The sequence below is a fragment of the Triticum aestivum genome, chromosome 1B (assembly GCF_018294505.1).
Source record: "Triticum aestivum cultivar Chinese Spring chromosome 1B, IWGSC CS RefSeq v2.1, whole genome shotgun sequence".
Lineage (NCBI taxonomy): Eukaryota > Viridiplantae > Streptophyta > Magnoliopsida > Poales > Poaceae > Triticum > Triticum aestivum.
This window is the reverse complement of record NC_057795.1, coordinates 25158039-25174943: the sequence shown is the minus strand read 5'-3', so window position 1 is coordinate 25174943 and position 16905 is coordinate 25158039. Positions and strand designations below refer to the sequence as shown.

Sequence of the window (16905 nt, the reverse complement as noted above, 5' to 3'; positions counted from 1 at the left end):
CTATCTCTTCTGGTCGACGGAGACGCGTGCGCATCCGCGCACGAAGGTACTCTCCGCCGCCGCTTCGACGCGGGCTCCATACGGGTATCCTTTCTTCCCGTTGTTCTTCTACTGTGGCCTCTGTCCGCCCTTCTCGGAATTTTTCTGCGACATCATGAACACCTACGGGTTCCATCTCCTCGATTTCACCCCCAACGCCGTCTTGACCATGTCCGTTTTTGCACATCTGTGCGAAAACTTTGTCGGAGTCCACCCAAATGTTGCTCTTTTCCGCCATTACTTCATGCCCCGGGTCGAGAGAGGAGAGCCACTTTCCGGCGGGATCGCCTGGATCTCGAGGGCCGGCAAGAAAGAGGCGTATCTGGAGGGGGAGCTCCGCAGCAAGTGGGAGGAGTGGAGAGCTGAGTGGTGTTGGATCATGGAGGAGGACCCGCAGCCGTTCACCGCCTTGCGCCAAGTTCCAGTAGTGCGCGACAATGATTGGAGCAGCCTGGCCCCGGAGGACGCGAGGCTGAAGATTGCCACCACCAGAATCTTGCGTCTCAGGGTTGCCGGGTTGACTGTGGGTGCCGTAGGCGCAGATTTTCTCCGCCGCCGCATCGCCCCCCTGCAAGAGAGGAAGAGACCCACTTGGGAGTTTGGCGGCCCGGCAGATATCATGCGGCTGCGCCCGGGCCTCAATTTCAATTTCACCGTGCTGGAGCTGGATGCGATGCTCAAGGAGCTGTTCAAGCATGATCCCCAGCATCCAGAGTGGTTCAGGTTGCCGGCGGGGGTCGTTCCGCTGTGCAACAACTCTTCCCTCGACCGCATCCGCGCGATGATGCCGCAGTGCGACTCGCACGGTCTTATCCCGACGTGGCAAGAGCCAGCGGACGACGTGGTGCAGCAGTTCTTCGACGGGCTGGTGGAGGTGGAGGTCGTGCCGATGAGAAGAGGAGCCTCACCCGCGACACTACCGAGGAGGAGATGCGACGCATCGCCACCAAGGCGGAAGAAGTGCCGGCAGCCGCTGCCGCGGGTGAGTTTGGCTTCACTGTAGAAGAGGCAGAGGCGGAGGCGGCGGCAAGCCTTGCCGAGCGAGAATGGATCGACGGTGAGGAAGAACTTGCCGCGCCGGAGGTCGAGTCGAGCGAGCCCGCCGAGGGTGCGAGCGGCCCGCCATCTCCGGGCCACTTGCCGCAGGCGGAGCCCACAGCGCAGCCCCCAGCTCAACCAAGGAGGCGCCTTCGCAGAGGCGGGGATGCAGCGGGGCGACAAAGGAGTCAACAACCGACGCGCCGCGCGACACGCTCCACCGCGACAAGCGATGTTGCCGCGGGAGCGCCTCGTGCCGCTGCGGCAACTGGAGCTGGATCTTCCCGCGCCACCGCCACCGCGCCCGCCAAGCGGACAAGGGATCCTACCCCTCCGCCTCGTCGCGCCGCAGATTATCTTTTTTGTATTTTTTCAGTTTCTATTTATCGTCCTGTTTTCCCGCTTTTTCGTGAAAATGTCCACCGAATCTTATTAACATGGGATCTAGTTTCGAAAATCTCAACGAAAGAAATCTAACAGTGAAAACGGTTTGTGATTTCAACGCACGATTTAAGAGATAAAATATTCAAAAAAAACAAATTTACAAAAGAAAATGGAAAACTCCCCCGTTACAACAAGTGGCACACATGCAGCGTAACACTTGTCAGCACCAGAGAAGGTGGGAGTGACATTTGCAAAGGGTACAAGTAATTAGTAATTTCTCTTTATCTTGTTTATTCTGATGTACAACACTGCCTCTCCTACAACGCGTTGTCGATGGGCCGGCCGAGGAAAGACGAGGTGATCGGTTGGTTTTATTGTTGTTTTTCTTCTAGAAACTGTTTTCTGCACCCACTTTTTGGGACCAGGTTTGATCCGATTTTCTTTTATGTTTTCTCTACCAGGTTTTCCTTCCTTCTTTTATTATTTTTTTCTTCACTTTTTTAATATATTTTTCTTCATTTTTAAAACATGTCAACTTTTCTCAAAAAAATCATTGAACATTTTTGTATACATGTTGAACATGTTCCAGCTACACATTAAACATTTTTAAAATACACTCTAAAGATTTATCTAAATACATGTTGAACATGTTCCAGCTACACATTAAACATTTTTAAAATACACTCTAAAGATTTATCTAAATACATGTTGAACAGTTATAAAAGGCACATTGAATATTTTTTCAGTACGCAATGAACAGTTTTAAAAATGTACAAACATTTCGTACGTGTTAGAAAATGTTTCTAAATATCACCTACATTTCTTATATGCTGTGAACATTTCTCTAGAATTATACGAATAAAATTTTACATTTCATGAACATTTTCCGAATTGTCATGAAACATACATTTAACCAAGGGCATTTTTTAAATATCATGAACAATTTATTAAATGGTACAAACATTAGGCCCGCGCGCCCTATTGTTTTTTCAGCTAGGCGCGTGCGTCTACGCCTAAACCGCAGCGGGTTAACTTCGCGGGCCTTTCCTCGAAAGCGCCGGCAGGTCGTGGTCGTCTCCTTCCCCGATCCACACATCCCCAATCCTGAAGGAGATATAGAGGCCACACAGAGCTTCACCCTCCTGGCGGAGCTCCTTTGGGCCACCAAACACGGCGCCGCCGTACAGGGGAGAAGCCGATCGAGGTTGTCTCGTTGCCGGCGCCGAGGAGACTGGACAGAGGTATGTCTTCTGCTGCTACTGATGAATTTCTAGCGCGCACACACACATACATACAGACGAACCAGGCAAGGAATATTGGATGCCTTTGCCAAGGATTTTTTTTTTTTGAATTTTCACCGGTGTGTGGGGGGTTAGTTTTCCCCACCTGAATTTTGTCATTAAAAGGGAAAGGGGACCAAACGCCCAGATAAGCAGCATTTACATCGAGGGGAGGGATCACAGAGAGAGGGGGCAGCCCCTGCACTGCTTCAGCCGCTGTTTTGAGAGCATCAAGTAGCCGCACTCTCCACAGCACGGCGTCATCCCTGCACCGCTTCAACAGCCTGGGGATTGATGGCGGCAGCCCCTGGAAGACCACCGAGTTGCGATGTTGAATAGGAAACTTCGGCCAATGCATGACCGAAGAGTCATCTTCGGCCAACTGCGGACCGAAAACCCTGTCTTCGGCCTAACAGAGGTCGACGGGGTCATACTTCTCAAAATTATGCATTAGGTCATATAGTTCCCGAATTTGCTAGAAAAAACGTCATAGTTTTGAAAAAAATATGGAAACTTCAAATTGATTTGGCTTACATTGTCGTGAGTTGTGGCCTCTAATAATCCACACTACGTAGGCATGATACTCCTTTAAAATCACACGGAACGTAATCGTGAAGAAAATAGGTGCTTCTCTGCATTTTGTTTAAGGTGTACTAACAGGCTTTTTTGCCACCGAGTTTTGCATGCATAACTGCATATCCTGTTTTTGGTCATTACTGTCTCTCTATCGTATGGGCCTAACAAAGTGAGAAGGGGAAATAAGGAAATGGGATTAGTGGCAAAGACGAATACTTCCCTTCAATAAGTATACAATATAGTTGCATTGCGTATGTTAGAGTAGCCTTTTTTGTTCTTACACTTTTCTATAATGAACACCGAAACAAAATTCAACTATATAGTTTACATGTGTGCTTACTACTTCAGACATTATAAGCTTCTCATTAACAACAACATAATTGCAGAACTACAGCAGAAGGCAATGTGAGATCAGCAGTGCCTGTAGCATCATTGCCTTTGTTTGCCCAGAGGATATCTTGTTACTGACCAAACACTTTGAACAAGAATCATCTCTCCACCAACATGGCATCAAATCAGCCAATAAACAAGGTAACTACACTTCAGGCCACGTCTCTCCCACACCATTCAAGATGATTGCCTGTTTTCAATACCGTACTCTTTGAACTAAGCTTAATTCGTTTATATGATTTTAACAGTCCTCAGTTATAGCCATGGCTTGGGGATTATTCAATGATGGTGCTGGGGTGCTTTCCAACTTCAACACATATAAAGAATTCTTCAGCTGGACGGCATCAGTTATAACCGCCATTCATTATCGACAGAGCACCTCAGAGTCGCCAGACAATGACAAGACAGTTGCACAACCACATGATAAAGAGAAAATTGATCGGCTAGAGGTTGATCTTTGGAAGCTGAAGACAACAATGCCCAAGATGCTTGACCTCATTGATCGGGTTGAGTTTCTAAGCCATAAGGAACAAGTGGTTGATCTCCTCCCAAATATCAAAGGTGCAGTGTTCGATGCAGAGGACCTGCTTGATGAGTTTGATTATGATGTACTCAAGTTGAAGGTTGAATGCAGCAAGAATTTGAAGCCAGGTCATTATAATGACACCTTTCTGGAATTCTTCGACAGATCCAGTGATTACAAAAGACAAGTCAACATAATTCAAGAAAAACTAGATCATGTCCATAAGCAGGCCATGGATATGGGCTTGCACCAAGCACCACGGAAGTTTGATAAATCAGTTAGGCCAGAAACAACTACCTACTTTAATTGTGTGGAAAAAATGGTTGGTCGTGAAAAAGAAATGAAGGAGTTGTTGGGAAAACTAGGAGTTCGTGGACTGAAGAGAGGAAGAACTGAAAGCAAAGCAAGAATGACAGAGTTGCATGTGTTATCCATTGTTGGCATGGGAGGTGTCGGGAAGACAACGATGGCCCAACAAATCTGCAAGAATACAAATGTGAAGAAACACTTTGGCCCCATAATTTGGACATGTGTTTCAGATGACTTTGACACAAAAGGGTTAACGAAAGCGATTATAGAGGGCCTCGGAGGAGACGCGTCATCTAATAATCTGAATGTTCTTATGGGTAAACTAGAAGGTCGTGTCAAGTCCAAAAAGTTCTTGCTTGTCCTTGATGACATGTGGGATGATATCTTGAAGGATGACGCAGCAGGGTGGAAGAGCTTGTGTGCATGTTTGGAAAATGGCGCTGAAGGAAGTAGGATTTTGGTCACCACTAGATTCCCCGAGGTTGCTGAGCTAGTTGGCCCTATGAATAATTTTGAGTTAAATGGCTTAGAACCAAAGGTATTCTGGGATTTCTTCAAATCCTGTGCATTTGGATCCACGAGTTCTTGCAACAACCAGGAGTCACTGGAATTGGAGCACATTGGTAAAGACATTGTTCCAAAGTTGAAGGGTTCCCCATTAGCTGCCAAGACTATTGGTCGCTTGCTGAGAATGGAGCTAAGTACAACACATTGGAAAAATATAAAGGAAAGTGAACTCTGGAAATTAAAACAAACAGATACTGACATTCTGCCAGCCCTTCGACTGAGCTATATGTATCTACCGCAGAAACTGAAGAGATGCTTCTCAATCTGTGCAATGTTTCCCAAGGATCACAAATTTGGGAAGGATTTTCTAGCTGATATTTGGATTGCACAAGGATATGTGGAGGGGCCCCAAGAATCATCAATGTGCTTCGATGCCCTTGCAAATCGTTCATTCTTTCAGAAACCATCACCACAGAGTCTTAAGTATGCAATTCATGATCTGATGCATGACACAGCACAGCTAGTCTCGAAGGATGAGTGCTTCATTATAAAGCATGCTAGTGACCTGGACAAAGTTCCTTCAAATGTCCGTCATCTGTCAATATTCACAAACGGAAATGTTCAGTGTTCTGAATTGAAGAGCATATGCGACAAGAAAAATTTGAGGTCCCTGGTATGCGATGAATCGTATAGCAAAGCAAAAGATTTTGAGCCTGTGATAAACTGTTGGTTCAGGGAGCTACCGAAAATCCGTGTATTGAGTTTTAAACTTTCTGGAGTACGACAACTACCTGAGAGCATGGGCAACTCAAAGCATCTGCGTTACCTTTCTTTACTTGGAAGTGTTACTTTCAGCACATTTCCATTATCAGTATGTCGTCTGCATCATCTGAAAAATATAGACTCTAGCAGTTGTGTGATTGAAAAGTTTCCTCCAGGCTTCAGTGATGTCCTCAGCTTAGAGAAGATCAATTCAAAGTGTTTTAGTTATAGCAAGGACCACTCTGGCAAACTCTGCCTAAAATGGTCCCATCCGCTGCATAGTCCTGAGGGAGTGAAGATAATGGAAAACCTGTCAAGGGCCTCGGTGCCCAAGACAGCAGGACCTCGACTACGTAGTTCGTAGTCGCGGTGGATAGGAGCGCTAGGGTTTTTGCCTGGCTGCTCTATGATGCGGGAGGGGAAGATAGAAGGAAATAACTTTATTGCTTATCCCTAAAGGGTGCTAACTATCTGATATATAAAGGCCCCATGGGCTAATAACAAACTAGAAACCTATACGAAATAAACTAGTCTAGGAACTAATGTGCCCGGATCAGGACTCCTGTCCAGCCTGCGCCTTGCCTGATGCGGCCGTCGGCTGCTCCTGGCCGCGCGGCCCACGTCTGTAAGACGTGCCCCACATGACATCTCTCCCCCCCTCGACGAGCAGCTCGTCCTCGAGCTGAAAAGCGGGGTAGCGCTCGACGAAACTGTCAAGATCCTCCCATGTAGCTGACGAAGCTGCTTCACCCTTCCAGTGGACGAGTAGCTGGCGAACGCCGCGTGCTAGGAGCGCACGAGTCACGCGCTCTGGTTCTGGAACAGCCGCCCCGTTGTGGATCGAAGGCAATCCCGGCGGTGTAGTTGGAGGAATGCCGAAGAACTTCTTGAGGAGGCCCACGTGGAACACGTCATGGAGGCGCGAGCGTGCCGGAAGCTCAAGACGGTATGCCACGTCGTTGATCACTTCTGAAATGCGGTACGGCCCATAGAATCGTGGCTTGAGCTTGCCCCTGGTTGGCAAGTTGAGAGAGGACGCGGCGCGCTGTCGAAGGCGAAGCCAAACCCAATCGCCCACCTCATGCCGAATGTCCCGATGACGTCTGTCGTAGTAGGACTTATAGACCGCCTGTGCCTGTTGTAGACGATAGCGGACGTCCTCGATAAGTTCGTCGCGCTCAGCCATGCTCCTGGCCACTGCAGCCACCCGTGTGTCGCCGGGCTCGTAAGAGCGAATAGTGGGAGGGTCACGGCCATACACAAGCTTGAACGGAGTCTCTTGGGTTGCTGTCTGGTAGGCGGTGTTGTATATGTACTCAGCCCAGGGAAGCCACCGGAGCCACTGCTTGGGACGATCCCCGGTAAGACACCGTAAATACATCACAATGATCTTGTTAGCAGCCTCCGTTTGACCATCCGACTGCGGGTGAAATGCTGACGTCATGTGCAGCTTTGTCCCCGTGAGGCGCATGAGCTCTCGCCAAAAAGCGGAGGTGAAGACGGGGTCGCGGTCAGAGACCATGGACTGCGGCACGCCATGGAGACGAACAACCTCAGCGAAGAACACCTGTGCCACTGACTCTGCCGTGTATGGGTGGGCTAACGCCACAAAATGGCAATACTTGCTGAAGCGATCCACCACGGTGAGGATGACAGACTTCCCGCCTACTCGAGGAAGCGCTTCCACGAAGTCGATGCCGATGTCAGTCCACACGCCCGTGGGCACCGGCAGCGGCAGTAGCAGCCCAGCGGGGTGCAAGTGCTCGGACTTGTACCGCTGGCAAGTACCGCAAGTGCGGACGTACTCCTGCACCGTCTTGCGAAGGTTAGGTGCGTGGAAATCGCGGCGGAGACGATGCAATGTGCGCAAGACGCCTTCATGCCCATCATCGTGCACGGCACTGAGAATCTCCTGGAGTAGCGGGGATGACGGCGGAATGTAGAGGCGGTCGTTGAAAGTAACGAGGCCGTCGGAGAGCGCCCAAGGTTGTTGCCGCGCACCTGCCGTGATATCCTCCCGCAGTGTGACGAGCGCCGGATCAGTGGACGTCGCTTGCCGGAGGCGATTGATGAAGTCGAAACGAGGCCCTGAGACCGCCATGATCGTCGTCTCCTCCGTGTCGCGGCGGGAAAGTGCATCCGCCACCGTGTTGGTACTACCTGCCTTGTACTCCACCGTAAAGTCGAATCCCAGGAGTTTGCCAACCCAATGATGCTGCGGGATGGTGGCCAAACGCTGGTCAAGCAGAAATTTGAGGCTGTAATGATCCGTTTTTACCACAAACTGGCGCCCCCATAGGTACGGCCTCCAATGGCGAATCGCGAGCACCAGGCCGATGAGTTCCCGTTCATACGCTGCCAGGGAACGGTGACGTGGCGCGGCTGGCCGGCTAAAGAAAGCCACCGGGTGGTGGTCCTGAAGAAGGACGACCCCGAAACCGTACGTCGATGCGTCACACTCGACGATGAACGGCCGTGTAAAATCCGGTAACGCGAGGACGGGAGCCGTGGTGATTGCCGTCTTGAGGGTGTTAAAAGCTGCTGCCGCCTCCGGCGACCAAGAGAAACCATCCTTGCGAAGGAGGGCCGTCAGGGGCGCGGCAACCACGCCAAAGTCCTTGACAAACTTGCGGTAGTACCCCGCAAGGCCGAGAAAGCCCCGAACCGCGCGCGCCGAGCGTGGTTGCGGCCAGTCCGCCACTGCCTGCACCTTTTCCGGATCCATGGCCACGCCTGCAGCGGAGATGGTGTGACCCAGGTATGCGATTGATTCAACGGCGAACGCGCATTTGGAGCGCTTGACGAAGAGCCGGTGCTGGTGCAGGACCGTGAAGACGGTGCGCACATGTCGGAGATGGTCAGCCCATGTCTCGCTGAAAATGAGGATGTCGTCAAAGAAGACGAGAACAAAACGGCGCAGGTATGGCCGCAGCAGATCATTCATGAGGGCCTGGAACGTGGCCGGCGCGTTGCAGAGTCCGAACGGCATCACCAGAAACTCGTAGAGGCCGTCATGAGTACGGAAAGCTGTCTTCGGGATGTCCTCCGCACGCATCCGCACCTGGTGGTAGCCTGAACGTAAATCGAGCTTGGTGAAGAAACGAGCGTGCCGTAGCTCGTCGAGGAGTTCGTCCACCACCGGAATCGGGAACGCATTCTTGACAGTAATGGCGTTCAGGGCGCGATAATCGATGCAGAAGCGCCAGGACCCGTCGGCCTTGCGGACCAGCAGTACCGGGGACGAGAATGCGGAACAACTCGCACGGATGATACCTTGGGCGAGCATGGCGGCGCACTGACGCTCCAGCTCGTCCTTGTGCGCGGCCGGGTATCGATACGGACGGACGGCCACCGGGGCGGAACCAGGTAGCAAGGTGATGCCGTGATCGCGGCTGCGGGGCGGTGGCACGCCGGAGGGGTCGGCGAAGATGCCGTCGAACTCGGTGATGATGGCGTCCAGGAAGTCGCGGCCGCTGCATGATTTTAGGGCTGGCCCGTCCGGTCCTGCAATGCCGTGCCAGCACACCCGATGGCCCCGCCGCCAGAATGTCATGGAGAGGGCTCGGAAATCCCACAGGATCGGTCCGAGCGACGCCAGCCACTGCGTGCCCAGGACGATGTCGTAGCCCGCGAGCGGCAAGGCGAGGAAATCCTCCGCGAACTCCTCGTGGCCGACGCGGTACGCGCCCTGGCACGGAACGCGCTCGCCGTTGGCCACCGTGACGCGCATCTTCTCTGTGGTGGGGGGCGGTAACGTAGCACGAGCGGCTGCCTCTTCGGCGATGAAGTTGTGGGTGGAGCCTGAATCGATCAGGGCGAGGAGGGAGACACCTCCGAGAGCAATCTGCATCTGCATGGTTTCACTCGTGCGCACGCCGGCGATCGCGTGGAGCGAGATTTGAGGGTCGGCCCGCGATGCATCATCAGTGGCGGAGGCCGCGTCGTCGTCGTCGTCGTCCGGCGCTAAGTCGAGGAGAAAGATGCGCTGGCACACGCGGTTGTGGCCCCTGCCAAACTTCTCGTTACAGTTGAAGCAAAGGCCCAGGCGACGGCGTTCCTCCATCTCTGTCTGGGAGAGACGCTTGATTGGGCGTCCGTCCGGCAGATTGTGGCCCTGCTGAGGTGCAGCTGGTGGGGCCGGAGCGGGGGGCGCGAGGCGTGGTCCTGGTGTCGGCAGGATGCCCTTCTGTGGAAAACGCACCGGTGGCGCGGCGGAAAGCGCGCACTGGTTGCGCAGCTCCAATTTGCGGGCGAGGCTCATGGCGACGGCGAGGGACTGTGGGTTATGGATCTCCACGTCGAGGCTGAGGGGTGGCTGGAGTCCCGCGGTGAAGATCTGCACTTTCTGTGTCTCGGATAAGGTGCCTGCCCGGGGAAGGAGTGCCTCAAACCGCTCCTGGAAGTCGACGACGGACGTTGTGCGTTTGCACGCCATTAGTTCGCCCAGCGGGTTAGCGCGCAGCGGTGGCCCGAAGCGGAGATTGAGCAGCTCGGAGAAGCGGCGCCACGGAGGTGTGCCCTCGTCGCGCTGGACCTGCATATACCATAGTTGGGCAGGACCCTCGAGATTGTAGGACGCCATCCACACCTTCTCCTCCTCGGCAATCCGTTGTTGATGGAAGAAGGACTCGCATCTGTTGATGAAGGCGAGCGGATCAGACTTGCCGTCGAACTTGGGGAAGTCCATCTTCTGGAACCTGGGCGGCCGATCATTGTGGTGCTGCCCATCATGGGTGGCGGCAGCGCTGGACGAAGAGGAGGACTTGTCCTTCTGGAGTGCGGTGACGGACGACTGCAGGGACGTCACCGTGGCCGTCAAGGCCTCGATCATCCTAGCCAGATCCGCGGTGGTCGGTTCTGCCATGCCGGAAGTGACCAAGGCGGCAGCGGATTGTGGCGATGTCGGGGAGCTGGGCGCGGACACAGGGGGGAAAGCGGCCGGCGGATGGAGCGTGGACGAGGAGGAGGATCGCCTGGAACCTGATACCAAGTTGTCAAGGGCCTCGGTGCCCAAGACAGCAGGACCTCGACTACGTAGTTCGTAGTCGCGGTGGATAGGAGCGCTAGGGTTTTTGCCTGGCTGCTCTATGATGCGGGAGGGGAAGATAGAAGGAAATAACTTTATTGCTTATCCCTAAAGGGTGCTAACTATCTGATATATAAAGGCCCCATGGGCTAATAACAAACTAGAAACCTATACGAAATAAACTAGTCTAGAAACTAATGTGCCCGGATCAGGACTCCTGTCCAGCCTGCGCCTTGCCTGATGCGGCCGTCGGCTGCTCCTGGCCGCGCGGCCCACGTCTGTAAGACGTGCCCCACATGACAAAACCAGATGGAAATGTTACCTCACTGGAATCTCCAACATTTGCACGTAAAGAACTACGGAGGTGAATCTTGCCCTAGCTGGCTCCAGCCCAACCTCCTGCCAAGGTTACGTTCTCTTGAATTTATGAATTGTGTCAGTTTGAAGAGCATACCATTCTTTCTCCAGTTAGTTGGGTCACTGGGCAATACATCACAATCAGACAACATTAATCGTATTGAAGAGTTGGTCATAAAAGAATGTGGTCAAATCAGTTGGCAAGGCTTGGTGGTCTTACCTACTTCTCTTAGAAAGCTAGACCTTCGGAGCCCGGGCTATTCCATGGATCACTTCGTGAGCTGCTTCCTTGACCTCACCTCCCTCACTTATTTGAGAATGCATGACTGCGACTCGTTGACAGCTATTCCCCTGTATGTGTGGAGAAGCAATCTTCCATCCCTGGAAGAACTAGACATCAGTTTTTGCAATAACATTACATCAATAGTCTCTGAAGCAAGTAGTAGCAGTAGCACCACCAACGGCGGCATTAAAGGATTTTCATCCCTTGCTAAGATATGTATTCTTTGCTGTCCGAAATTATTGAGCTTGCATGAATTCTTCAAGCCAGATTGTCTACCTGCCGTGAAGACCATTGAGGTTTCCTCTTGTGAAGAGTTGATGTCGCTGTCTGTTGACAGGCTCGACGGGTTGCAGCAGTTGACAATTCGAGGTTCTGATAAGTTCAATATGGAGAGGGCAATGATATTACCATCCTCTCTTAAGAAGCTCAGCTTGAGTGATTGTCAGGGCATAGAATCCATCAACCTCGCCAATGGCCAGTTGGCAAATTCTCCAGTATTGGAGGAACTTAGCATTTTGCGCTGTTCAGACCTTAAGTCCATTGGTGGTGCAGCAGCTGTTGATAAAATAAAGAAAGTGAGTATAAAGGAGTGCCACGAGCTCAAGGAAATACAACAGCCGCTCTTTCACTGGTATGTACAATGACGGGCAATTTAACTACTGTATGCACATCATTAGTTCTTCAGAATTTATTCTTAGATAATTGCATGTGAATCTCCCTATATCGCTCCTGAAAAATGACCTAGATCTTTCAGCTCATTAACCTTTTTCATTTGTCCAGCCTGGTTGGTACTTCTGATGATTAAAACGGAATTTGGGACATGATGCACGGCGGCGCCGCCTTCATTGAGAACACACGCTAGGGGAGCCTATAATCTCGTTTTCTTTAGAAGATGGATGTCGTGCAGGGCTGTTGGAGGAGTGCGAGGAAAACAAATTAAGGGCACTTTGATGCTCCAGGAGCTTGCTAGTATCCTGTATCAACTATAGCGGAGTAGAATTTGAGCCTTGAGTAATGTTTGTATGTGTATCCTGCATTTCTATTTCCCCACTGGAGCATGTTCCGGTGGAGAAATTATATTTCCTGTTCCAATCCAACTTATTTACCGTATCTTCATGAACTACCAATTCGTTATTGTAAAATATGTACTTACTCAGAACATGACAATTGCAGCTTGTTATTTACTTGTAGTAATATGTTGTAGTTCATTTGAAATCTCTAAAAAGACAAATATTTAGGAACGGAGGGAGTGGTACCCAAATCTTTTCAAGGAGGACTACAAGGAGCTGGCAGTACATATTTTCGAGGAGGCCTATGAAAGAGGATGAAGGTCACACCATCTGATCATTTCAGCGCCGTTGCAAGGACGTTGAAGTTGTTTGCGTTCAGTAAAACAGGTGTTGGGGAGGATTTTGAGAACACTCAAAAATATGGAAACTTCTGTCACCAGATCTGGAGATTGCAATCTTCCTGACTGGGAGATTGCAAGAACCTCTGCAGATCCTGAATGGCTGACCATGGGTAGGATATAAGGGCTCTCGAAGCTACCTCTGAACCCCAGACCCAATTCAAACAATGGAAGCCTGAGACACGGCAGTTTAATTCTCCTGATCGAAAGAGTGAGAGGGCGCACGCTTGAGCCTGGCGTCGGTCCTGGAGAGCTTCTGGTCTCCCCAACCGATCTCATCACCGCCACCGAAGGCAAGACGCGCAAGATCAATGTGTGGAGCTCTTCTCTTAGGAAATACTACCTTTGTACCAAAATATAAGACTTTTTGAACTGCAAAAGTGTCTTATATTTTCGTACAGAGGAAGTAGATAGTTTGTTTCAAGCTTCTGATGTTTGGGCACCCAAGTGTGCGTGCGCATGCTTGACAGCACTTTATCATAAAAAAGTTGATTTGTTGTTGAAACAGCATCTATAAGAGCATGCCCCTCTATCTAATTAACCCAAAGTAATTGGGGTGTGGTGGAGAAGGTGGCCATGACGGTGCCGGCACCAAAGGCGCAGGTGACTGCTGGTGGGGACGGGCGCGCCAGGGTATGGTGCATTAGGTGCCATGAGGCTAGATCTGATCGCTTGAACCGGAAAGTGGTAAGCTCGAACTGAAGTTTATTTGACCACTAATTTCAAATTCGTGACAACAATCTAAATAGTTCCGGAAATGCCACATTGATTTGTTATGACATTAAATTTGGCAATGTTTTGTAGAAAAATATTTGCTTCGGTTCTGTAAGAAGCTTGGTTGAAAGTATAGGCGGAACGAGACGAATCATCTCACCGACACCTTTAATTAAAAGTTAAAAAATATAAGAACCCAACTCCCTCGAATTATTACCCTTTGAAACGAACCGAAAAGTGTATCCGATTACTCTGTCACGGATGCAGGAGTGAAACATGGTCGGTTTCTTTGGACCGAGCATCACACCCCGTAAGGCAATGCCATCATTGCTGATCCAATCTGCTAACTGATTTTCGTTTGACATATGATGCCAAGGACTGTTGTAACAGACTGATGCTGCCATATCAAGGCGCAAATGATAAAAACACAGGGTTTGGAAGTTTTTTGTTTACATAGTACAAACTCAGACACTCATACATGCGCACATATACTCACCCCTATGAACGCACGCACGCACACCCTTCGCCTATGAGCATCCCTAAAAACTTTGGAAGTTGGAACATGTCCCATGATGGAGATAAACGTAGGCCTCCTTTAGTTTACACAAACTTTGTAGGAACTCTACGAGACAGGATATAGAAAAAAACTCTTTAGGCCCTTTGGTTTGTAGAAATAGAATTTTGTTCCTATCCTTCGTATTTCAATGGGGAAAAACATCGGCATATGCCTAGTGGGGAAAAAATCCTTATCATTTGAACCTAATGACATTTTGTTCCTAACCCTCTATTCTGAGTATTCATAGGATTTGAAATACATGATATTTCACTTCCTATAGACTATGACTCGTTTTCCTATGATATTCCTATCATATGAATCGAAGTCCTTAGTAATAGTCTCCTTGAGTTTCCCCTTACGTACAACCTCAAGAGGATCTTCGATGGTTACAAGTCCTGATGCTTTCAAATCCTAGGAGTCCATGGGTTCAAAACTAGCATCGAAAAACCAATCTTATCAGAGTCCAATACTTGCATATGTTATGTGTTCTTATTTGAATCTACCAACGATTAAGCTCTACCCCTTTTGTCGGCCCTAGGTACCAAGGATGGCCTCTGAAATTTCAATCCTATTTCATCTCTCTTGTCATGCTTAAATAGGGGCACCATTATACTGACATCTCATAACACCATGTGACCCAACAACCATGAGATGGATGCTTTCATGTAGTTCGATAGTTCCATAAGGAGCACATGGGCATTCATGTATGGCCATGAGCATCCCGCCACCCCTCAATGAAGGAGGGGAGGGACCGAGGGAGAAGGGGGAGGAGAAGAAGAAAAATGGTATCCAACTGATCATTAAACTCCGAAATCTTTAAAGGTTTACAGTGCTTTATACGGCCCCTCTGGAATGAACTCACCAAAATCAAAATCAGCTTCCTCTCTGTTTCACCCTGAAATTGCTCCTATGACTGCGAAAAGTCCACTGGAGATATAATCCAACTAAAAACTATACAGAAAACAGAACAAAAAAATAGACAACATATATTCATATGCATAATTGGGGCATTTGCCAATATGAAACCATGGTCCCTATATTGTTTTGTAAAAAGTTGGTCCAGTTCCTTCGCCCCTGTCCGTCAAAGAACCAGTCTCCAACTGCTTTTGCCATGGTCTGCATATTCACCAGAATGATTAACGTTCGAGAGGTAAATTTAACATGACTGACGAATGAGAACATGGTGGTCACCGGTGAGACACTTGAACACAATCGTGCCCTTGCAGCAGATGTCCACGAGTGATCCGTCGCCGAATCAGACCGTCCCGTACACCATCGCATCCAGGGAGGCAAACAAGTCCTTTGCTCCCCCTACGTATGCACTAGCCCATGGCCCAGGCACGCTGCATGCGAACTCTCAGCTCAAAAGGGGGAAAAAAGCACATAGATAGCCCACCACTCCAGGACATCGAGCGCTCCTTTCTCTTCCCAGTTTCAATCGCTACGATTTCTTTTGATGCTACAGTCCCTAATTCCCTATTCTGCTCTGCCTCCAGGGCCCTGTACGGCTTCGATCCACCACGCGCCGCTGACACCGACGAACTCCCCTCTCCGGACTCCGGCCTCCATGCGCTGGGCGCATAGGCGAACACACAATCAGACTGCATCAACGAGCGCCGACAGTCCACTCCACATCGCGCCAGCGCCGGATGACCGAGCGACGGACGCGAAACCGAGGTATGTCATATGATATTCAGAAATGCAACGGAGGTATACAAGTTAGTCGATGTACTTACAAATTCAACCACTTCAGTCAGAAACAATTAAACTAATGATGAAACGCTTGGATTTTAGTTGATGGTACCATGATAGATTATTAAAGTTGAAAGTTCTTAGATTTGATTGAAATATCTTCATAGAAAGTTTTGTAGGATTTTTGTCACACATTTTTTTCCACTTGATTTGAGTTTAGAACTCATACAAATTGTCATATGTGATTGTATGTGTATTCACTCAAATCATTGCAAGTTAAAGTGCTCTGGATTTGAAATTAGAAAGTTACTTTATCTATATTATACACGTCCTATTTTCGTCTTCGTGCATTGTCTAATCCATCCTTCTAAAAGAACTACCTTCCTTTTGAAAATTTACTCACGAATTAACAGCAAGACGTCATCGCATAGTCTATACTCTATACACAACAAGGACATGCTTCCCTCTGGTATAAAGAGGCCCCTGAGTTTTAGTTTCGCTCCGGGCCCCCAAAATACCAGGACCAGTCCTGCACCGTACCACGCGCCGTCGCTGGCGTCCTTCGGGACAACTTTCTCAGGTAGACCGCCTGCGGCGCCGCCAGCGTGCTCAGGAGAACACCTGCGCCATCACTAGTGCCCGCGGTTCAACCTCATCCGCTTGTGTGAGGTGGGCTTCCTCACGCCGCTCCTTGCGGGGCTTGTGGCAATCCCTGCCCGACACTTGCCCTTCTTGCCACAGCGGACGTTGTCCTTGCCGTCGCTGCTGTGACCCAGTGACAAGTTCTTTGGCTTCCCACGACCCCTTCTGCATCCCCCATCGCCACCGGCAAGCCCTCCCCACTCTCGACGCGGTATTGGCGCGCGTGCCACTCCTCCGTCAGGAGCAGGGACGAGGATCCCCTGCCGTGGCCAAGCCTACCTTTGAGTCACTGACACACGGGTCCCACAAAGCATGGGGCCCATCTATCAGTGACTCAAAGGCAGGGTATGGCAGGGATGGCAAAGTCAGAGGATCCACGTCCCAGGAGCAGGCACCCTCCACCACCAGCCTCGCTGCCT

At 50.1% G+C, this 16905-nt stretch overlaps 1 protein-coding gene across 1 annotated transcript; it reads left to right on the top strand.

Moving 5' to 3' along the window:
- Positions 1–2493: 2493 nt before the first annotated feature.
- On the top strand, positions 2494–6621 carry LOC123104730 (putative disease resistance protein RGA3). The gene is made up of 3 exons (XM_044526605.1): positions 2494–2702; positions 3704–3848; positions 3956–6621. The coding sequence occupies exons 2-3, from the start codon at positions 3822–3824 to the stop codon at positions 6170–6172; spliced, it is 2244 nt and encodes a 747-aa protein (XP_044382540.1). The 5' UTR covers positions 2494–2702; positions 3704–3821; the 3' UTR covers positions 6173–6621.
- The last annotated feature ends 10284 nt before the right edge of the window (positions 6622–16905 follow it).